The sequence below is a fragment of the Populus alba genome, chromosome 1, assembly GCF_005239225.2.
Source record: "Populus alba chromosome 1, ASM523922v2, whole genome shotgun sequence".
Classification (NCBI taxonomy): Eukaryota; Viridiplantae; Streptophyta; class Magnoliopsida; order Malpighiales; family Salicaceae; genus Populus; species Populus alba.
Genome location: NC_133284.1, coordinates 8,200,944 through 8,224,634, shown reverse-complemented (window position 1 = coordinate 8,224,634; position 23,691 = coordinate 8,200,944). Strand labels below are relative to the sequence as shown.

At 35.5% G+C, this 23,691-nt stretch overlaps 3 protein-coding genes across 3 annotated transcripts; 2 read left to right on the top strand and 1 right to left on the bottom strand.

Annotated features, from left to right (window-relative positions):
* Positions 1 to 3,280: 3,280 nt before the first annotated feature.
* On the top strand, positions 3,281 to 6,463 carry LOC118033923 (luminal-binding protein 5). Its single transcript, XM_035039061.2, has 8 exons — positions 3,281 to 3,466; positions 3,734 to 4,001; positions 4,077 to 4,291; positions 4,382 to 4,624; positions 4,750 to 5,229; positions 5,323 to 5,477; positions 5,567 to 5,649; positions 5,737 to 6,463. The coding sequence occupies exons 1-8, from the start codon at positions 3,412 to 3,414 to the stop codon at positions 6,236 to 6,238; spliced, it is 2,001 nt and encodes a 666-aa protein (XP_034894952.1). The 5' UTR covers positions 3,281 to 3,411; the 3' UTR covers positions 6,239 to 6,463.
* An 858-nt stretch (positions 6,464 to 7,321) lies between these two features.
* On the bottom strand, positions 7,322 to 12,935 carry LOC118033924 (glutamine-dependent NAD(+) synthetase-like). Its single transcript, XM_035039062.2, is given in 13 exon segments — positions 7,322 to 7,827; positions 7,901 to 8,029; positions 8,116 to 8,211; positions 8,379 to 8,546; positions 8,845 to 9,022; positions 9,304 to 9,441; positions 10,140 to 10,275; positions 10,738 to 10,906; positions 11,057 to 11,191; positions 11,404 to 11,507; positions 11,745 to 11,968; positions 12,071 to 12,376; positions 12,478 to 12,935. Coding segments are annotated over 13 exon segments (2,193 nt in total). The 5' UTR covers positions 12,672 to 12,935; the 3' UTR covers positions 7,322 to 7,611.
* Positions 12,936 to 16,280: 3,345 nt separating this feature from the next.
* Positions 16,281 to 22,477, top strand: LOC118033925 (ABC transporter F family member 3). The gene is made up of 18 exons (XM_035039063.2): positions 16,281 to 16,565; positions 16,722 to 16,934; positions 17,025 to 17,217; positions 17,385 to 17,593; positions 17,714 to 17,872; positions 18,250 to 18,378; positions 18,457 to 18,558; positions 18,653 to 18,799; positions 19,068 to 19,130; positions 19,237 to 19,283; positions 19,401 to 19,460; positions 19,621 to 19,703; positions 19,841 to 19,935; positions 20,199 to 20,285; positions 20,926 to 21,013; positions 21,272 to 21,357; positions 21,734 to 21,796; positions 21,965 to 22,477. The coding sequence occupies exons 1-18, from the start codon at positions 16,362 to 16,364 to the stop codon at positions 22,085 to 22,087; spliced, it is 2,151 nt and encodes a 716-aa protein (XP_034894954.1). The 5' UTR covers positions 16,281 to 16,361; the 3' UTR covers positions 22,088 to 22,477.
* Positions 22,478 to 23,691: the final 1,214 nt, after the last annotated feature.

Here is a 23,691-nt window from a genome sequence, read left to right as displayed (position 1 = left end):
GATATTGATTGATTTTGCATGAAATGATTGTGATTTCTTTCAATCTTACAAACTTAATGGGTTGTTGTTTGCCTTCGTTCTTAACAGATAAGTGCTTTATCACTGTGTTGGGTTTTTCTTTCAATTATTTCTTTTAGATTTTGCTTGATTCAAAGGATTTTGATTAGATTTTGCATCTAAAGTTAATTAGAGCAGTCATCCTTTTTTTGTGTTGATTTAAAAAATATTTACTTCCTTTTCTCTTTTAAAGAATCATGCAGGGTATATATAGTTTCATTAACAACAATTATTTTATTTCTTGGGACATTTTCGAGAGCTCTAATTGTCCAGGTTAGGTGGGTCTTTTTCATTCTTTGTGGTTTGGGGTTTTAGGGTGTTAGCATTTATGTATTCTAGTTGCATTCTCAAAGGTTGATGGTGTTATTTTTTGTGTTTATATGTTTTGTAGTTTGTTATGGAGTGTGTTTGAGCTCTGGTGGTTGCTGTAGTTCTTTTTTAGGTCCAAAAACACCTTACACGATCCTCAAGATATTTTCTTACATTGTTTCCTTAGTGGAAAAGTTTATTTGCCAACCATGTAATAAATACCTAAATTTATTGATGAATTGCTTAACCCTAACAATGAAACCTTATCTAAGAAATTTTGGACCAATCTTCGAGCTTACAATTCCATGTTTATGATGGGTGCAAAGATCAATCATACTATTCACAACCAATTGGATGTATATGTCTTTAAGATTAATGGTCATTGCCACCATTTAATGGGCTTACTTTTACCCTTTAGTAATGATTCACCAAAATTCACACAACTTTACATTTATGATGTTGGGAACGAAGTTGTTAATAAGTTGTCACCATTTACAAGAGGGAGTTCAACTTCGGATTTGGATGAGGGCATTGTTCATAGTCTTATCAGAATGATTGCTGAAACACATGACTTGATCAAGCTCTTTCAAAGTGCAAAGCAAAGGCTCGCAAATGATGGAGGTCTAAACTACACACTACGCTTACTTGGAGATAATGACTCAAGACAATATGATAATCCATCATTAGATAATGTTAGTGGTTTGGTTGTTGAGGATATTGGGAATTTCTACTCTAAGCGCGACATTGTAGTTGAAAGTTATTCATGAAAAAAAAATGTATAAGCCACAAAGAACAATTTGGCATTGTTACTAAACCGAACCTATTGGGTCAACCTTGAAACATCATGATCTAATTCCTTACCTAATTTGAGTTTAAAATTAACCCTCATGAGAGTTGCCTTCATATGACCCAGATAACTTAGAGGATCCAAAAATAGCTCGAATGTTTAGTAAAAATATGGTTTAGCTTTAAAAAAAATTCAAAATGATATTTTTTTTTAATATTAAGATGATTATATATTGGATCGATTCGAGCTTTGCAATTTAACTCGTTAAACGCGCGACCTAAATTACGGAATTTATTGGGTTTAACAACTTTATTTTTTAAAAACTATTTTTATATAATGATATGATAAAAAAAAAAAATACACTTGCAAAATTAAACCGATCAAATACTGAGAAATTTGTTTGAAACCGCAATAATCTCCTTGGAAGAATTAAAATATATTATGAAGATCAATCCAAAATTAATAAAATTTAAAAATTTAAGGATGGAATTAAAAAAAATAAAAAGATAAAAAAGCTCAACCTATAAGATTAACCTTGAAATCTTTTGACTCGACTCATTGCCCAGCCTAAGTTTAAAATTAACTCATGTGAGAGTTTTCTCAATGTAACCTACTCGACTTGATGAATCCAGAAACCCAGATAACTAGTAAAAAACATGAATTTTATTTTAATATTTTTCAATTTGGTCCTTTAACATTTTGTTTATTAGGAACTGGGCTTTGCAATTTGTTTATATTTGCATTTTATAGGGTTATTGCAGTCTCAAAAAAAATTATGGTATTGAATTGGCACTTGATTTTATGAAAAATAATTTGATTTTATTGTTTAGGATTTGAAATTAGTGCCCAAGATTGAGAAACAACCCAAATGGCATGTCCTTTATTAAAAAAAAATCAAAATGGTTCTCAAGCTTTTTTTCTATTTAGATTTTGCCTTGGGATTTGGCAAAGTTACTTTTTGACCCCTTTTATTTTTCTATTGAGTATTTTGGTCCAAAACCTTATTTTTCTTATTTTTTAGTTATTAGTTCGAAAAAAAAGAAAGAAAGTCATTTAAAACAATGAGAGAGAAAGTTGTGGATTGGCCATATTTTGGCCATTAGAACAATCATTTTTTATGACAACGAGTTCCATTCAACGAGAGTTATTGCATTGAGGTGTTTTTCCCCCCTCAATACTCCTTGAAAAAGTAGATCAAGACTTAATTTTTAGAATTAGGGTTGATTTTCCATTTTTAGAGCAATTAAATGATGATTTAAGACTATAAATGAATATAATGAGGTCTATAAAGGTGTTTACTTGGTGTTTTTGCTAAGAAAAAAGAGTAAAAAAAATAAAATTTTAGGCTGGTTGAGGTTTCACTTGATATTTAGTTCATCGAGAATGACTAGAAAATAAATAAATAAAACAATTATGACTTGTGATAATAAACGATGCATCACTTAAAATAATTTTTTTTTTTTAAATCATTAGAAGGATGAGATGTCATGGTAATAACCCACGTGACTTGCTAGTTTAGTTAAGCTAGCAATTACCCTACTAGATGAAATGCCAACACATTCTCTCTTTTTTCTCTAAAATAAATTGGTTTGATTCAAGATGTAACGTGAGCCAATTATCTTGTTTGAGGAAAAGACGACGGGATTATGTTTTAGCGGGACTTAAGTTTTATAAATAATTATAAAAACTCATATAGATGCACAAATATAGAGTTTGTTTGGTATTTTATGGTAGATATTATTTTTTAAAGTATTGTTTGCTTGAAAATATATTGAAATAATTTATTTTTTAAAAAAAATATATTTTAATATTAACATATTAAAATAATCTAAAAACTAAATTAAAATAAATAAATAAAATGTAATTTTTCCCAATGAAGTTTTTGAAATATAAAAGTAAACTGGTAATAGTGTACCTTAAAAAAAACAATCGCAAGCAAAGGTGAACCGAGACACGTATAATCGCCATTGATAAACGGCCACGATCACCCCAACAAAATCTCCAATTTCATTGGGTGAACGGATGAAAATCAAATTCCTATTGGTCCACGTATTCCGTCATGACATGTCGTTGCTTCAGTTCTATAAGCTACGTCATAGAGCCTCGTTACTATATAAACCCCACTCGCGATTCAAAATAGAGAATACTGAAACAAACAGCCTTCTGAAAACCCAACACTTGATTCAATTCATTATCTCACTCACTCGACAGAAGAAACCAGAAACTCCTCCATTGTAAATTCAGAGAGAGAAGACGCGATGGCGGGCACGTGGACAGCACGTGGTGTTGTGGTATCCGCGATTATCTTATTCGGTGAGTGTTCTTGATCTCGTCAACTTGATAGATCCGATTCTGTTTGATTCTGATTGAAAAGAATGCTGTAGATCTTGATAGATATTTTTGAAGTTCTTAAACGCTGCCGTTTAGATCTGTTTAGATTCATGGTTTGCTACCATTGATTAGGAAATGATTCGCTGTTTAAGCTGCTGGACGGTGCCATTAAGATTAGCTAGTGGTGTTTTTATAGGATTAGCATAATAATTTGGATATATTTTTATTTATTTATTTTTGTTATTATAGGGTGTTTGTTTGCGATTTCGATTGCGAAAGAGGAGGCAACAAAGTTAGGAACAGTAATTGGAATAGATCTCGGAACAACATACTCGTGTGTTGGTGTTTACAAGAACGGTCATGTCGAAATCATAGCAAATGACCAAGGAAACCGTATTACCCCATCCTGGGTGGCTTTTACTGACAGCGAGAGGTTGATTGGTGAGGCTGCCAAGAATCAGGCAGCTGTCAACGCCGAGAGGACCATCTTCGATGTTAAGCGGCTAATCGGAAGAAAGTAATGGCTAATTTTCCTCTGTTTTTTTCCGTTTTAGTAAGTTTTCACAGTGTACTAAGGTTTTTCTTATTGCAGGTTTGAGGATAAGGAAGTACAAAAGGACATGAAACTTTTCCCATACAAGATTGTGAATAAGGATGGGAAGCCTTATATTCAGGTGAAAATCAAGGACGGGGAAACGAAGGTCTTCAGTCCTGAAGAGATCAGTGCTATGATTTTAACTAAGATGAAGGAAACAGCTGAGGCATTCCTTGGAAAGAAGATCAAGGATGCTGTTGTCACTGTTCCTGGTTAGGAACCCTTATCTGACCTAGTTTTTTAGTCAAATGTATCCTCAGTTTTTTACTCTCACTGATTTGGTGATCTTGTTCATTCTGCAGCATACTTCAATGATGCCCAAAGGCAAGCCACTAAGGATGCTGGCATCATTGCTGGACTCAATGTGGCTAGAATTATTAACGAGCCAACTGCGGCTGCTATTGCCTATGGTTTGGATAAGAAGGGTGGTGAAAAGAACATTCTTGTCTTTGATCTTGGTGGTGGCACATTTGATGTCAGTGTCTTGACCATAGACAATGGTGTCTTTGAGGTTCTCTCCACCAATGGTGACACTCATTTGGGAGGTGAGAATAAGAATTAGCTCTGCTTTACTCCTTTTCTTGTCCTCTTGTTGTTACTCCATGGATGCTTTTTGATCGTATTGCAATTGTTTATGGATGTTAAGCTTACGTGGTCTATTTTATTGCAGGTGAGGATTTTGACCAGAGGATTATGGAGTACTTCATTAAGTTGATCAAGAAAAAGCACGGAAAGGATATCAGCAAGGACAACAGGGCTCTTGGAAAGCTCAGGAGGGAATGTGAGCGTGCCAAGAGAGCTCTCAGTAGCCAACACCAGGTCCGCGTGGAGATCGAATCACTTTATGACGGCATGGATTTCTCTGAGCCACTAACCAGAGCCCGTTTTGAAGAGTTGAACAATGATCTGTTCAGAAAGACCATGGGACCTGTGAAGAAGGCTATGGAAGATGCTGGTTTGGAGAAGAACCAGATTGATGAGATTGTGCTTGTTGGTGGAAGTACTAGAATTCCAAAGGTTCAACAGCTTCTTAAGGATTACTTTGATGGCAAGGAGCCGAACAAGGGTGTGAACCCTGATGAAGCTGTTGCTTTTGGTGCTGCTGTACAAGGAGGTATCTTGAGTGGAGAGGGTGGTGATGAAACCAAAGGTATTGCCATTTTTTGGAATGAGGTTTTATGTTTTATTAGAGAATTAGAGGACCATTTTTGTTGAACTATTCATTAATTGACAATGGATGCAGATATTCTTCTCTTGGATGTGGCTCCCCTCACCCTGGGTATTGAAACTGTTGGTGGAGTAATGACCAAGTTGATTCCAAGGAACACTGTTATCCCAACCAAGAAATCTCAAGTTTTCACCACTTACCAGGATCAGCAGACTACTGTGTCTATTCAGGTAAAATGATCTTAACATTTGCTTTTCTATTATTCGGCACTGTCAATGCCTTGGAAATCTCAATTGGGTTGCTTCTGGTTGCATTGCAGGTTTTTGAAGGTGAAAGGAGTCTCACGAAGGATTGCAGGCTGCTTGGTAAATTTGATTTGACCGGCGTTCCACCAGCCCCAAGGTCTGCCTCACGCACCCATTAATTCTTTCCATTGTATGCTCCATTACTTTTTTGGTAGTTCAGGTATCTGATTCTTTGACTTAACAGGGGAACCCCTCAAATTGAGGTCACGTTTGAGGTTGATGCCAATGGTATCCTGAATGTCAAGGCAGAAGACAAGGGCACTGGTAAGTCAGAGAAGATCACCATCACTAATGACAAGGGTCGTCTGAGCCAAGAGGAAATTGAGCGTATGGTCCGCGAGGCAGAGGAGTTTGCTGAGGAGGACAAGATGGTGAAGGAGAGGATTGATGCTCGTAACAGCTTGGAGACCTATGTATATAACATGAAAAACCAAATTAACGACAAAGACAAGCTTGCTGACAAGCTTGAGTCTGATGAGAAGGAGAAAATTGAAACCGCAACAAAGGAGGCCCTTGAATGGCTGGACGACAATCAGAATGCCGAGAAAGAGGACTACGAAGAGAAGCTCAAAGAGGTTGAAGCAGTCTGTAACCCAATTATCACTGCTGTATATCAAAGATCCGGCGGAGCCCCAGGTGGCGGACCAGCAGAAGATTCTGAGGATGACTCACACGATGAACTCTGAGAATCTTTCAGCTTCCATTAACCCCCGCTGGGAAGCGAGGGCAGGATGAGGATGTAGGCTAGATCCAGTTGAGGATACTGTAATTTTGTTTATCCCAGAAGCTGAAGGGTGTATGACATCCCTTCTTTCTTCACATGTTTTTCCTTTCTTCTTTTGAGGTTAAAAATACATTGAATAGTTGTTTTCACTTCGTTGTATTCTCAATGTTTAAAACTTTTCCAACAAGTCCTATCTATTGAAACAGGTTGAATAGTGTTGTCCTCCCTGAAACAAACAGGACCAAGCTTGTTCTCGTTGGGTCATGAATAATCAGCACGAGGGCAAAAGGCTTGACCTTGTTGCTCTTTATTTTCTTATACTGTTTTGAGCAAAAAAAAAATCTGAAAAATTGATCAAATTAAAAAAATCTAAAATAAACTAAAATAAAATTAACCGGAAAAAAATAAATGAAATTGACCAATTATGAAAGTTAGGTTGCCCGAATTGAATTGAACTGAACCAAATTAATTTAACCATTACTTTAAAAAGACAAGAGACTTCATCACACTCTTCGTTCTCGGACAATATATTTACATCAATCAAACAAACTACATCCAAGCCCTTTGATTATGGACAACATAAACATTTAATAAAAGTATAAAAATTGAGCTCTCAAATCCAACTCATTCAAGTTAATTTGTTTTGATCTCTAATTTTTTTTTTCTTGATATTTTGTAAGGTATTTCCTTTTCTATTATATTGTAATTTGCAACTCTTGTTATTTTAAATAAAATTCAATCATAAACTGAAACAAGTTCCAAAACAACATAAATAAAACAAGTTCATAAACAACATAAATAGGTTTTGCTTCTTAGTTTTACCAATTTTTAAACAACATAAATCAGATCAAAATCAGTTAATTTGAACTGATTTTAGTTTTAAATTTTAAAAATAATTATTTTAGTTTGATTAATTTTTTTTATGTGAAAATCAAACCAAACAAAAAAAATCACCCACGCACTTGTATAGATTTGCTGCCAAGGCCACGACGAACACGCATACAAGTTGTCATGATCAACTTAATGTATAGAAGACCTCGCTAACTTCAGTAAAAGCAACTAGAGACTGCCGAAATAATTATAATAGTAGTAGTAGGTAAAGGCACACATTCTGCTCTATCAACTAAGAGAAGACAGCAGCAAAAAATTCTCTCAAGAACAAAGTAATATGCATTGCATGTGGGGTGAAAGGAGCCGTTCTTGTTGGTGAGGACATTTACCCAAAGGAAACGGATGGGGGGGGGGGAGTTACTTTCCATTCACTTATTTTGTGAGATCATGGGGGAAAATATTTATTTGCACAAAGTAATATGATAAGCAAGCCTGTTCTTTGAATTAAAGGCCGGATTTGGGATCGCCGGAGCCTGCTGCTACAATTCCCATTCCTACTCCATTTACTCTCGATTTATCCCGGTCTCTTGTTTCTCCTAATGCGACTTCATTACCATCCAACTCCTTAACAAGTTCATCCATCTTGCGAAATTGATAGGGCCATCTTGCATTGTAGAGGAACTGACGAAGATCAAACCTGTTATCCTCAGGTGAATAACTCTGCACACAGATGGATGAACATCAGTTTCTTGAAACCCCAATGATGATACGAAGCTCCTGTTTTATGAAGTACCTCAGCATGATACGAAGGTGTCAAGACAGTCATTTTATGCCGATTGATGGAGTAGTACTTGAAGAAGTGTTTCACTTTGTCAGCCACCTCTAATGGAGATAATCTTGACCCCCATCTGTAGCAGAGATTCTGAAATGGACGATAGAACCAGCAGATGTGAGACTTCGAATGTAATGAGTAAATTATGAGACATGATAAGGCGTTGAAAACCAAACCTTAAACATTGACACAGGCCCACAGCGGAAAATCTTTCTCAGCCTTCCGTAAACTGAGAGTTCCTCGTATGTCATTCCCATGTCCACTTCATCAAGCTGTTTCATGCAGAATGGGGCATTAGAATTAATTTATCGCTACGGTACAAGTAAGCGTGTTGACAGCAGGAGCATCAGTTTGAAACAAACACAAGCATCCATTTAAAGATCTATAAGATCCTCGTTATCTATAATGTGACAAATGAATCTGGTTAGTGAAAGAATACTTGGCAGTAGTTGGAACGTATAGGCTCCAATTCAGCTGTTGGGGGAGCTGCTTCAATTTCTGCCAAGGAAGAGTAACCAAGATGGATGGCTGCCCATCGCAAGAATGCCCGTAGGTCCTGCTTACTAATACTTCCAATTGGATTTATATCTGCAGAGCTGCAATCATACTGCAAAAGACATGAAAATTTAATTCTCAAAAGTAAATGTGCCATTTTGACAGAACATTTTAACTATTGGTTGTATACTCGTATAGCATCAAGCTCCCAGAACCTATTCACTTGAAAAAACCAGGAAAAAAATGAATATATCTGATTTACAAAATTTGTAAAGTTGAAAACTCTACTCAATTTGTTAAACTATACATCATACAGATCAGGGGTGATGAAGTTATCAAGTTTACAAAGAAAAGCAGTTTGCTTTAGAACTAGAAAAAATGGAATATCTGGTTCCAAAGTTATTCAGTACCTTTGTTAGGTAACCATGCAATCCTTCATCCACATTAGAGCTACCCAAAACGAGGTAAAACCCTGGTTTGCTGTGAACCCAAGGCAAGAGTGAGGCAAGCATAAATGCTAGCACCATCCTGATTCGAGCTTGAATATTCTGCAGCCCTAGGTTTTCAATGTTAGAACCCCCATCCACCAACACAACAGAAAAAATAAAAAGAAAATTTTTATGATAAAGCTCACTCGTCCACTAGCCAGCCAACCTTTTAATTTCAGTAATAAAAAACTTTCAGGTAATCTTAAAACTATAATTCTTCAGGAAGCAAATTAAAGCCCATGCTAAGATTTCACTCATAACCTAAATCATCTTTGCATAATCTGAATAATTACTATACAGCAACTACGAGAGAAATTACAAAGACGGAATATTTTTCCTAGGCCATCCACTGGGGTCTGTTTTTCTAACCATCATTTTACCTTATAACGAGGTCATTTGCCAGTAAGCGTTTGAAACAATGATAGCAGTGCAGATACAACACCATCTATGCTAACATCCAGATGCCATGAACCAATCTCATCCGCTAGTTCCTTTGCCCGCTTCTTTGTGTCTTCAGAACTGAAGGGGAAAAAAGATAAAAGATAAATTCAGCTACAACACAACCTTAAGTCACTGCAATCAATCTTAAGAGTGAAACACTAATACGAAGTAACCAAATAAGTTATCAGAAAGTTGGCTTCTGGAAGTGGAACTAGTCAACATCTGAAATTCCTCCAAAATTAAACCCAATAATCCTCCGAGGAGATTTACTGCATCTTTCTACTAGACAAGCTCTTTTAGACAGCAGACATGCACAAAAAATCTGGTGTTTATACCAAATCCTAAGGCAGTCAATGACAGGCACATACAAGCCTGGTAATATTGCTGAACAAGTGTTAAGGAACCTATTATCATGAGTTAACAATGTTATAGTTTTGTGCCTAGTCAATAGTAACTGTTTAGTCCTAAACACGAATTTGAATGTTAGGAAATAAAGTTGGAAAAAAGGTAATGATGAACTCTTAAGAAATATATACTAGGCTTCCCATTTCAAAATAGCAAAATCTTCAGATTAACCCCAAAATTTAGTTCCCAAGATTTAGTGATTTACATTTACTGACAACTGATAATCAGGCAGCATCAAATAAAATTGAATGGCAGTTACATGTAATGGAAATTCCTACGATAGTAATGACAACACTGAGCTTGTTTGAAACAGAACTATAACAACAACAACAAGAGAGAGATGAGCAGCAATTCTATGCACATGTACCAACCTATTCTCAGACCCCATAAATACAGTATAAAATATTCGTTTTGCAAATTCTTTGCTGTCAGTAGGAAACTGCCTGTCAGTATAATTGCCAATTCTTATTGCATCAGCTTTGACCTGTTCATCTCCGTTATCAATTTCTGCTAGCAACATGTAAAAACCAATCAGTGAATAGTAATCATGGGATTTAGGGATGGCTGTTTCAGGTTTCCAAGACAGGGGCAGTACAGATACTACCTGATATGCCTTCTTAGTTCACCCCCACTAACCTCATAAACTAGAGTCATGGCTCTTGAATAGTAACTGCTCAAAATCTCCCAACATGGTTATCAACTAACATTCTTAACTAATTCAATATTGTGCATAGTTGGGATTACCTAAAAGAATACCATTTCACTTAAATCTATCCAGGACTAATCTATCCATGCAGTCCTGGATAGCCAGCTAGGTACTGAATTCAGCTCAACACACTTGGCTGTGTATATTGAATATTGATAGCTATGACTAGTTAACTGGGCTACTGATGATCTCCTTTAGTAGTGGGAAACATAACAAAAAGGTAAAACTTAAAACAGTGAAATGGTTGCATTGAAAAAATTGACCTTTTACAACAAGCTGGCACATGCAGCCAACTATAGCAGCTACAGAGGAGCTATCTGCGCCACCAGAAAGAGGAAGCAAAAATCCAGAAGCTCCGCTTCTTCTTAAATAGTCCCATAGCCAGCAACCAGGGCCAAAGGCTATTTCCTCCTCAGGAGAGTGATAATTAATCTGCAAATCATAAATCAAGCCTAATTTAATAAACTTAAATATTTGATTCACAGGTGCCATAGTCTAGTAAATATCATTGGTAGTCTTCAAAACTTAGGTGATAACATGAGGTATTCCTGATTTAGCAATAGAGAAGGACCAAGAGGAAACCTTAAGGGGGCTAGAAAGGGACATTTGCATGCTAAAAGGCTGGCAGAGCTTGTATGGTACCAGGACTGATGATACTGTGTTTTTGTAACTTGCTTGTTCTTGAAAACTACTAATAGATCCTCTTAGACTAGCAACCTGCCATCAAGCCAGAGACAAAATGCATCAGAGCCAACTGCTTCAAACATAAAACATGAGAGTCTAGTAATGTTACAGATTCTGAAATGCTGTGAAATTTTATCAACAAAGCAAATCAGCTGACAAGCATATATTAGGAAATGCTCTCTCGTGAAGTTTTTCAGCAATCCATAAATACTATTGTTCTCTAGGAGAGCAAAAGTATAGCATACCGCATCCAGATCCACTTGGCCAAGAACAACCTCACTATCCCTTAAAGAAAACTGTGAGCCTTGGGCAACCACTTCTCCATTCATAACAACGCAAGAGCACCCATCTGAGAAAATGATCAGTTAACCACAGAGTTTCAAACAATTTTCTTTTTTAAAACACACTACTGAACTAACCAATCAAGAAGCAGAGTTATTGGAAGGTGTAAGCATCGAACCATAAAAACCACAATATGTGCAAAGTATAAGCTTCTATATGGAATTAAGGTAATGTTTGCACTAAACAAAATACAAGCAGCATTAAAATTAAATGCAATCACCAGAAACTAAGAGCATCTGTATACCGTAATAAAGGCGGCCACCATCGCATCCTTGGTGATTACTGTACATGTAAACTCCTCCACAAGTATGAGTAGCACCTGTAAAAGCGCGAAGACGAACATCAAGCTTTCTCAATTGGTGGTGACTTCCACTTGCGTTCATAAACACTTCAACCCCATTGAGTGCAAGCTCAGCATGAGGAGGGATAGGAGTGAAAAGCTCTTCACAAACTTCGGCAGCAACAGCTCTACATACGAGTAAATTCTAAAATTACCATTTAGTTAAAGCAACCTATCAATAACCAAAAAACAAAAGAGCAGAAAGAGCAACCAGAATCACGATCACTTACGTATCTAAAAACTGCACATATCCATAACCAAAATGCACAGATTTCTGTGAAATAGCCTCGGCAATTTCACTAGGGAGCTGAAAGTCCACAAGCTGATCTTTGTGCTTCCATGCTGTAAACCACCTGAGTTCTCTATAATTCCCATCATTTGCGAGCCACATTTTCGGACGAATCATAATAATCTTTCTGTTAAAGCACAAAACTTGACAATTATAACGCTCTGATCCTTTAATTACAGGCATTCCTATACTACATAATATCCCATCTGTCCAATCACCTACCAATATCTCTTTCAAGCACTCCCATCTGCAATAAAGATAAAAAATTTCACTCTTAATCACCAATTCAAGCACATAAAAATACAAAACAAACAAAACCCAGACCATAAAAATGAAACTGAAACTGACCCATGATTGATAGTGTCAAGTTCCAAGAAATGATCTTCACAGCCATAACCAGTGATTTCAAGCTCAGGGCCAAGTCTAATAACAGCACCAGCTTGTTTAGCTTGGGTTATTGACTCTTTTATGTTTTTTAAATTACAGTCAAAATCCATTGCCCACTGGTTCAGGTTACAAGTAGCTACCTTTAACAGCCTCATGGTGTTTTCAAATCCTACGAACCAAGAAAAAGTTTCAAACTTTACTCTATGAAAACAACAATAAGGAGCTCAAAATTCAAGAAAGAAGGAAATAGTTTCAGTAATTTCAAGTGGTGATAATGACAATGGGGCTTTGCCGTTTTGGGGTGGATGAAGAGGGGAGAGATTTTTGGCCTTGTGTTTTATTTTTTAAATTTGTTTTTTTTTTTTTTTTTTTTTGGAGGGGTGGGGGGTAGTGGAATTGGATTCTGTTAATTTAGGATTTGGAGGGAATTTTATTTTGTTGTGGTTTACATTAATAAAGTAGGAATTGAAAGAAAGTAACGCCTTGTTTGTTTCAAGTAAACTGAAATCCAGGAATTTATTTTTTTTATTTTTCTTTGTTTGGCAACCATCCGAAAAATTAGTTAAAAAAAAAATAAATTCCGGTCAATAAAAAATTTGCTTTTACCAGCTGGTGTAAAACACATATGAACCCCTCTTTATGTCTCTTTCCGAGAACAAGTGAAAAGCAAAGAAGATCTGTGGAGAATCACACTTCTTTGTGGCTTGGTGATTTATGCATTCATTTTCTCACAGGGGCGGGGAAAGACAGTATCAACCATTGCTCTTATACTCAAGGAAAGAGCTCCTTCTCATCGAGCGGATGATGTGGCTGTTAAGAAAGAAGAGTGTGAAACCTTAAATTTGGATGATGATGATGGAGTTACTGAGATTGACAGAATGAAGAAAGGTGTAGATGGTTCTCAAGTTACATCAAATCATAGTTCAACAAAGAGCCTGAACTCTTATGGGCAATCCAAGGGAAGGCCAGCTGTTGGAACTCTCATTGTTTACCCAACAAGTGTCCTGCGATAATGGGATGATGAATTGCATAAGAAGGTAACCACTGAAGCCAATCTCTCTGTTCTAGTATACCATGGAAGCAATCGAACAAAGGATGGGAGGTGATGGTGATCGTGTCGGTGGGAGTCGTGGTGCGGGGAGCGCTCATGGTGGTGAAATTGAGAAATATTATGGTGGTAGGGGTGGTTTTGGCAGGGAAGATTTCGGTAGAGGTGATTTTAGGTTGCCACCGCCAAGAGCTTACGAGTATAGTGATCAGTATAATGGGGATTATAATAGGGGGGAGAGTGGGTATGGGATGCCGAGGAGGACGAGGTCGTATAGGGATATGAGTGAGATGGGGGGCGGAGAAGGAAGGGAAGAGAAGAAGACAACAACTTCGTTGAGAGGAAATGAAGCCGAAGAGGATTTTTGGGAAGATGGGACATTTACAGAGGTTGCTGGATAGGTTCTTCTCATGTAGGCCGACGGGGTTGGCCAAGAATAATAGGATGATATTGAAACTAGGATGATATTGAAACAATCCATCATGTGATTGTGTATGACATCGAAATTTAATATTTATGTATGATTATATTTGATGTTAGATATTTATATATATTTTTTTTATGTTTATTTGATATATATTAAAGGGATATTAAAGGAATAATTGTCTTTACCCGTAAAAAAAAATATTTATCCAAAAAACCATAAAAATATTTTTGTATGTATTTATCTTTTAAAAATATTTCACTAGTTTATTTCTCATAATATAATATGACATATATAGTTATATTTTATAAAATAAGCTATGTATAAATATAGGATATAATAAAAAAAATTTATCATTATACTTTTTTTATTTCATTTTTTTTATTGTAAGTGATTAAATATTTTATATATATTAGATAAACTTGAAAAAAAAATTAATTCATTAATAAATTATTTTCTAGTTCATTTTCCATAACACAACCAAATACTGTAAAGTGTCTTTCAGTTCATTTTCCATAATACTACCAAACATCGAAAAATACTTTCCTAGAATTCACTTTCCAAAAGGAAACAACTTTCCTACAAACAAACAGAGCCTAAGAAAGACTGTGGTTTTGAATTCTTTATTTATTTTATTTTAGGTTTATTGAATTTATTTTGGGCTTGCAGGATCCTTTGACGAGTTTGGGTTACCGACTTAGTTTTTTTTTTTTTTTTCACATGTTCATGGATGTTCAGGAATTTATATGGTATTTTAAAAAAAAACTTTACTTAAAAATATATTAAACTAATATTTTTTATTTTTAAAATTTATTTTTAATATCAACATATTAACACAATTTAAAAATATCAAAAAACTTATTTTAAAACAAAAAACAAAATTCAATTTTTTTATAAAAACACTTTCTAACCACCAAAACAAACCAATTTTAGGTAAATTGAGCCTTTTTGGGATCTTGTAGAGATTATTTATTTCAATTGAGTTCTTTTTAACACTTGGATTTGAAAAATATATATTTTAAAAAAAAAGCATTATTTTAAAAGAGAGCATATATTGATTACTTTCTTGCATAGTTATCAAACCGACCCAAGGGTTGACCCGGTCAAAGATTCGGGTCCTGGATTACATGGATTAATCTGGAAAAAAAATTAATATTTTATATTAAAAATTAAAAAAAAAACAATTAATGTAAATATAGACTATATATGTTATAAATAACGAAGTTTATAAGATTATTTTAAAATGATTTTTTATCTCATATCGAAAAAATACTATGTCAGTATGTTATCCTTTTAAGTTAAAGTATTTAGACCAAGAAGATTTTTTATCATACATTGAAAAAACATAATTTTTTTCTTGCGAATATAAAATATATATACCAAAAAATTTCAAATCTCACTGAATTTTTTTTTATATAGTATTTTATATAGTAAATTTTGAAAAGAGTTATTAATCAACTATATATAAAGGATCTTTGGTTACAAAAGAAAACACATTAAAAAAAAAATCTTGAGTTTCAACCGGATTTTTACTCATCTCGATTTTTGGCTTATCCGGGCTAGTCCAATCACAGGATTTCAGGTTGGTTTGAGTTTAATAACTATGCTTTGTGTATGGAAAAATAAAAAAGCTTTCTCTGAATTCAAATACAAATACTAATTGTGAAAGTTGAACTATGTACCCATCTTTGTATTGAAATTATGAGATTCACCACAAATTATATTATAGACTAATTCCAGGCTGTTAGGATTTAGAGATTTTTTTTAGAGTTTAACATGAATGATGTTGATCCACAAGAGACAATATTTTTAACAACAATCTATAATTCATGTATACAAGTTCTCCAAGAAATTGTATAACTTCACATGCACGAGAAGAAAAGAAGAAACATGAATGTTTAAATCTTGAAAAGGACACATTTCAACCCTTCTACTACAAAATGATTTTAAATTGGACCCTTCAAACATTCTCCAATGAATCTCCACCACTAAAATTGGAGTAATGGTAGAAGAGCGTTCATTTAAAAGTATTTTTTATTTAAAAAAATAAAAATAAAATAAAAAAACAGTAAAATGGCTATTCAAGCGACACCAGACAAAAGTGAAGAACAAAATGAACCCAACAACACACTCATGGACTCATGGATCCGATACTGAAATCCAAGGCCCATTGAAGTTTATTAATAAAAAAAACCCACCTCATCGAAGCCTAAAAATAAATAAAAATTCTATTCGGCCCATGAAAACGTCGTCGTTTATTTTAGCGAAAGCAAAATACAATCTCCAGTCCAGGTTTCGTCTCTCGCCCACTTTCACCTCTATGGTCTCTCCCTCTCCCTGCGAACAAAACCATATCGTTCTCTGCTCGTAGCCATGACAGAAGTGGCGACCTCAGTGGTTCACGAGGTGCTTGGCCCCCGATTCCTGGAAGTCGATCAACCAATCATCGATTACATAATCAACGTCCTTGCCGACGAAGATTTTGATTTCGGCGATGAAGGCGAAGGCGCTTTTAATGCCATCGGTGAACTCCTCGTCGGGGCCGAATGCGTCTCCGATTTCTCCGAATGTCGCCAGGTAAATGCAAACAGCTTCAGATTAATAACATCGCCTAGAAAAACTAATTGATTCAGCTTGTTGGGATAGCTTTAAATAGAAAATTGAGCGACAGCGTTGGTGTTTTATGTGAATTTTTGAATTTTTTTTGTTGTGGAAATCATTGCATTGATTTAGGTTTGTAGTAAGCTGAGTGACAAGTTCGGGAAGCATGGATTGGTGAAACCGAAACCGACGGTAAGGAGTCTTACGACTCCGTTTCGAATGGATGATGGAATGGATGAGGAAGTAAAGAAGAAGAAGCCGGAGCCCATTGATGGTCCTGTTCTCACCGAGCGTGATAAAATGAAGATTGAAAGGAGAAAGAGGAAGGATGAGCGCCAACGAGAGGTATAATTTTGATGGGACTTCTATAATTCGATGATTGTCTAGATTTTTGTTGCTGTTGTTGATGATGTTTGTGCTGTCCTGATTGTGCAGGCACAGTACCAAATACATCTGGCGGAAATGGAGGCGGTTAGAGCCGGAATGCCTGTTGCATGTGTAACTCATGATGGTGGTGGCGGAGGACCAAATGTTAAGGACATTCATCTGGAAAATTTCAATATCTCCGTGGGTGGTCGGGATCTCATTGTAGATGGTTCTGTGACACTTTCTTTTGGGAGGCATTATGGTGGGTTCTCGTCTCTCTTTCATGGCTTTATGCTGAAAAATAGGTTCGAATTAAAAAACTGAAAATGATAGTTAGGCAATAACTAGACCAGATATTAAATACAGTTTTGCTTTGCTGTTATAGCTGTTTTCTAGTTATGATACTAATTTACTGCACCTTTCATGCAGGGCTTGTTGGAAGAAACGGTACAGGAAAAACAACTTTCCTCAGGTACATGGCTCTGCATGCCATTGATGGTATTCCTCGAAATTGCCAAATTTTACATGTTGAGCAAGAAGTGGTTGGTGATGATACATCAGCATTGCAATGTGTTCTGGACTCTGATATTGAGAGAACCCGGCTTTTGGAAGAAGAGGTTCGTCTACATGCACAACAGGTCAGTGTGTAGTTTTCTCTGTGGTGAATGTCATCCTTTTCAGTTTTTTTCCTGTTGCTCTTGCCTTTTGGGGTAGTCATTGCTTGTATTCCTGCTGACACATTGATTCTTGTCCTCAAGAGAGACTTGGACTTTGAGGATGCCGCTGGAAATGGAAAAGGTGATCAGATTGGGGCAATTAACAAAGATGCTATTTCACAAAGGCTTGAGGAAATATATAAGAGGCTTGAGTTAATCGATGCATATTCTGCGGAAGCACGTGCTGCTTCCATTCTTGCGGTCAGCACTTGAATCTTTCTTGCACTTCCTGACTCTATTGGTGCTTGCTTGATCAGGCCTGAAACTAAAATAAAAAGCTGTTTGCCTACGGGGATGGGTCCACGCAGTAGGAGAAAGCTAATATATACTATTGATTGAAACTGGCTTTGGCTCCAAAAAAATAATAGGGTGTGAACTTAAAATCTAAATAAAGCTTTGGATGGCTGATAGAAAAAATGAGGGAATATAAGATCTAGGCGCAAGAGATGCCCTTATGGATTTCTCCACGAAAAAATGCTATAGTACTGAAACCCTGTCTTTGGGTTGATTCGGCATGGACCGTTTAGATGGTTCACCTTGCTTGATGCACTATTCTCATCATCAATGAATATTTGCAGGGTCTTAGTTTCTCCCCAGATATGCAGAAGAAGGCAACCAGAACTTTTTCAGGAGGATGGAGGATGAGAATAGCTCTTGCTCGTGCTCTGTTTATAGAGCCTGATGTATTGCTGCTTGATGAACCTACGGTACAGCATATTCTATATTCCTTTTCAGGATATACTTGTTATTCAGTATAATTATTTACTTTTTGATCATTTTTACAGAATCATCTTGATCTCCATGCTGTCCTGTGGCTGGAATCTTACTTGGTGAAGTGGCCGAAAACGTTTATAGTTGTTTCCCATGCTAGAGAGTTCTTGAACACAGTAATATTCACATTTCTGCTTATTAAGTATTGATCATTTTAGGTTGCCAATTTTTTTCTATCCACTGTTTCTTAACTTACAGATTTGTTTGCAGGTGGTCACTGATATTCTCCACTTACAAGGGCAAAAACTGACTGCTTACAAAGGTGATTATGATACCTTTGAAAGGACACGGGAAGAGCAAATTAAGAACCAACGGAAGGCAATTGAGGCAAATGAAAAATCAAGAGCCCACATGCAGGTTAATTCAAATGCCCTGCCCTAACAATTCTGTGATGCGAATAATGTCAAGCCCATTCTCCATGTCAATTTATTGATTTGGTGTTTTATGCCCCCCCACCCCACAGTTTTTTATGCTTTTGACAGCATCTTTGGAATTTTGTGACGCATAGATCAGAGAATTTCAAAACTGCACTAGCACTTGTTTGAATTACAATATTTAGCTAAACCAAGATTTCCAGATTATATCAAGTCTTGTGTATGACATGTAAATGTTCTTTATGATGCAGACCTTTATTGACAAGTTCCGTTATAATGCAAAGAGGGCATCTCTTGTACAGTCAAGAATCAAGGTGCGTGTTATAATCATCTTGGTGGATGATTTTAAATTGAAGAGCTCGGCCCTTTTATGCTCTTTTTGCTTGTTAAACCAATGCTTATCCTCTTCTTTGAATTCAGGCACTGGATCGATTGGGTCATATGGATGAGATTGTTAATGACCCCGAGTATGCATCTCTCTTCCTATGTGGTTGACTCGTTTTTAAATTTCATGTGAATGAGGTTCAGTTACCCCCCTATAGTTTTATTCATTGGAACCATATTTACTGTTTCTCGGTTTGCAGCTATAAATTTGAGTTTCCAACTCCAGACGATAGACCTGGTGCTCCTATAATAAGTTTCAGGTTTGAGTTGCTGCTTATGTACCCATATTTTGGATTTATTTGTGATGCTCTTTGGATTCTTTTAGTGCCCACTGCAATTTGTTTATTATTATTATTATGAAGCCATGAAACTGAGAAAATCACACGTGATATCATTGATGTTTGGTAAATCTGAATACAGTGATGCATCATTTGGTTATCCCGGGGGCCCTTTAATGTTCAAGAACTTGAATTTTGGGATTGATTTGGATAGCCGCATTGCAAGTAAGGATGCCTGCCACTGCGAAAACATCTTTCTTTTTTATTACTGCAATAGACCATCCAGTATGGTACAAGTTATTGAAATGGTATACTGTCTGTAAGGTTGCAATTATCTTATATGTTATTCCTCATTCATCCAGTGGTTGGACCAAATGGCATTGGCAAGTCAACAATACTAAAACTAATAGCAGGGGAGCTACAACCAACCTCTGGTACAGTCTTTCGTTCTGCAAAGGTATCTTACCAGCTCCTTTTATTGAGCATCTCAAACAATAATTTGCTACCAAGGCTAATACTTGTCATATATGAAGAGTTTGTGCCACGGGATCCTCTTTCAATGATAAAAGTCATCTCTTTCTGTGGGAGAAAAATAATAATTTTATATATGGGAAGACATCCTGTTTTCTTTTGTAATTAATTGTGGAACATTTCGAAGTTTAATCTTGTCATCATTTTGCATAACATCTCACTTGAATCTGACAAGGAATAAAATGACAGGTCCGCATTGCTGTGTTTAGTCAGCACCATGTTGATGGACTGGATCTATCTTCCAATCCCCTTCTGTATATGATGCGTTGCTTCCCAGTGAGTTTTTACTTTGGAAAATTATGCTTTCATTTTTTGTTTTCTTGCGATATGGTTTTATGAAGTTGTTAGATTTCATGGTTTTAGCGAGGATAATGATCAGAGTACCTGGACCTCATCTGAGAATAGTTGAAATACATCCTTGAACCTTAGTGTGTTCTTCTTGGGATCTGGAAAATGTAAGCTAGGAAGACCAAGAAGCAGAAAATAAGTTCTCTCCTCTTCTGATTCATATTGCATTTTAAAGCAGATGACTTAGAATGGTCACTGGAATATTTGATTTTATTTCCATAGTTAGTGATGCTCTGTTCTGAAATAAGGGCCCATATCCGTTCTTATTTGTCAATTATTGTACATAGCCAAAAGATCAGCCCATTATCCAAGGATAGAGATGGTGCGATGGTCCAGTTAGGGAGAAATCCAGCCCAGAGGCTTTTTACTGGACTTAGGATAATATCCAGATTGATGTATTGGTAGCCTAAAGTCATTCTGGATTTGAAATAACCTTTTAGTTGGTGGTTGGAGATTGTACAATGTATTACCCTTTCAGCCAATTCTCTGTCATGCCTTCCCCTATTTTGGTTTTTTTTTTTTTCCCCTTGTCTTCATGTTATTTATATGACCACAAGTTTTCTTTTAGGGAGTGCCTGAACAAAAGCTTCGAGCTCACTTAGGTTCTTTTGGTGTTACGGGAAATCTTGCACTTCAACCGATGTACACCTTGTCTGGTATGTTTGTTCTCTTCTGCATGCCTTCTTCTTATCATAAACTGTAGATCCAATTAGATCCTTCTGAACCAAAGCTTGACTTGGGTTTCAAAAGGAGTTTGATATTCTTTGGCTCAAGTCAAGCATGGGTATGCAAACAAGATGCAATTTATGTTTTAAACATGAAGCAATAATGGTAATAATGACTTGTGGATTGCTTGTGTCTGATGCTGATGCATTAACATTTTTTTTTTGTGTGTAATTGCTTTTTATTATTAGGTGGTCAGAAAAGCAGGGTGGCATTTGCAAAGATAACTTTCAAGAAACCACACATAATATTGCTTGATGAGCCATCCAATCATCTTGTAAGTCATTATCGTTCTCCTCCACTTTTTTCTGCCCATTTTTTTGTTGCTGTCAAACATGTTGGAAGGTGTTGAAATATGGGAAATGATAATTTGTTCATTTGTCCTTCTGATTTTGCGTTGGAGAGTTGGAGTATGAAATATTCATTTAAGCTTTCAGTTTATTTATGCGGAAAGGAACATATACAAATGTGGTTATAAAGATAAAGCTTTCTGGTTACCCAGACATAGTATCATCTTTCCTTTGTTTCCTTATTTTGTTGATGAAAAACTGTAGCCAGGTAATAGGATTGTAGCTTTTCTGATTTTAATTCTGAATTAATACAATAACATCATGGCAACTTCTTGCAACACACTGATATATGTCAACTTGCAGGATTTGGATGCGGTGGAGGCACTAATCCAAGGCCTTGTTTTGTTCCAAGGAGGGATTCTCATGGTATTGCATGTGTTCAGTTGGACAATTACTTTTTACTGATTTCATTTGTCAAATAAAACGATTGAGTCAAGATAATATGATTTTCAATTCTCCAAACAAAAAAGAGGAAAAAGAAACAAAACATTACTGGCATGTTTTTATACAACTTCTGGTCTTTCTCGCTTGCAGGTTAGTCATGATGAGCATTTAATTTCTGGAAGTGTGGATGAACTATGGGTGGTATCAGAAGGAAAGGTGACACCTTTCCACGGGACTTTCCTGGATTATAAGAAGATACTCCAATCATCTTGAATATACTCTGTCTGAGTTCTCAATTAGTCATGGTGCAGTAGGATGGATGGCATAGATTGATTGGCACAAATGACTCAGGCCCCTTGTAACTTTGGTTTTGATTCATGAACTAGAATGAAGAAGAACAAGAAAAGGCTTACTGAATACAGCGCGTTGTGCGATTTAGAATGCCACATCTAGACCACAACACTCTAGTACCTTATTGCGGAGTTCTTGAGATTACCTTGATTTTGCGAATCGATACTGTCCTTATCTTGTGGAGAATCAGATGAGTTCTGTGAATTGAAGTTTTGCTAAACCTATACAATCTCATTTGCATGATTGGTAACTTATCCAAGTGTTCTTTTCAATGAATTATATCACAAGGTATTTTTGCGTTTGCTTGTTCAATTCTTGATTAATGTCTAGATGTGAGGAAATCCTCGAAGGCTTGTTTACTTCTTTTAAATGTGGTATTGAAATGGATCCTCTTCTATAAAGAGAAATGGTCTCCGCCATGATGAAACTTAACCCACATTTGTTTGCAGGTGAGGCACGGTAGACCCTAGTTTGGAGGAGGTCGACTAGGGACTTGATCTTATGGCCTTAGGGAAAGGCCATACGCTATTGCAGCACCTGAGTCCACTGTGTTTCATATTATAAAAAATATAAGAAACGGTCGATTGTCCTTTATTTATATTAAAAAAAAATGTTGTTATATTTAATTTCTTGACTTTCTTTCTTCTTTTTTTAATAAAATTATGATCATAGGGTATTTTAAAAATTCACAAGAAATCAGCACCTTTTTTATTTTTAACAAAAATGATAAAATAACTAGAAGTCTATTCTTAGACAATACCACTTGGCTAAGAAAAAACAGGATTTGAACCATCGAAATTTGGGCGTCGTTCAAATAAGCTTCACCAAAGAATACACAATTTTCATTTTTTCCTCGGGAGGTGTTGGATTAGAAGAGGTTGAAACTCGGTAAAGAATAAAGAGAAAATATTTAAGAATTATATTTGCATATTTTATTTATGCAATCTATGCCATCCATAAGTAGAATTAATAATCAATTTATTCAAGATAACTTTTTTCATCTTGATTTTTAAATAAATTATATTTGCATATTTTATTTATAGCGGTGAAAATCAAATGTAATTAATAAGTAGAATTAACCTCAAAGATACAAGTATAAAATAAAAAGGATAGATAATATAAAATATTTATATATGCATCTATTTTTTTTTTTTTACAGAGAAAATTAGAAACAAAATTTATTTTTAATTAAACATTTTTCATTTTTTAATGAAAAAAATTATAATTTCAAAAAATAAAATAAATATTATTATTGTCCTTTTCTTATTCATTAAAATGTTTTAATATTCTATCTTCATTGTACCATGAGTTTATTGTATTGTCATTGAATATTTTAGAATTATAACATAGTTTGATAAAAGTTTTGGGAAAGTAACACAAGTTAGAAAAGTATTAGAGAGATAACATAGTTTGAACATATCCATCCGCTATTGAGAATAATGGTTGTTTTAAAAATCATATCTCTCTTGATTTAATTAACATATATAAAAAGCTAACTTGAAATTTTATGAAAATTCAATGACTAA

What these genes read in the sequence shown, in the direction of transcription:
- LOC118033923 (XM_035039061.2), top strand. Translation starts at nt 3,412, where the DNA reads ATGGCGGGCACGTGGACAGCACGTGGTGTTGTGGTATCCGCGATTATC. An exon ending in ATCCGCGATTATCTTATTCG is followed by an intron (nt 3,467 to 3,733) that starts GTGAGTGTTCTT and finishes TTGTTATTATAG; the next exon opens with GGTGTTTGTTTGCGATTTCG. An exon ending in AGACTACTGTGTCTATTCAG is followed by an intron (nt 5,478 to 5,566) that starts GTAAAATGATCT and finishes GTTGCATTGCAG; the next exon opens with GTTTTTGAAGGTGAAAGGAG.
- LOC118033925 (XM_035039063.2), top strand. Translation starts at nt 16,362, where the DNA reads ATGACAGAAGTGGCGACCTCAGTGGTTCACGAGGTGCTTGGCCCCCGA. An exon ending in ATGAGCCATCCAATCATCTT is followed by an intron (nt 21,358 to 21,733) that starts GTAAGTCATTAT and finishes GTCAACTTGCAG; the next exon opens with GATTTGGATGCGGTGGAGGC. An exon ending in TCCAAGGAGGGATTCTCATG is followed by an intron (nt 21,797 to 21,964) that starts GTATTGCATGTG and finishes TCTCGCTTGCAG; the next exon opens with GTTAGTCATGATGAGCATTT.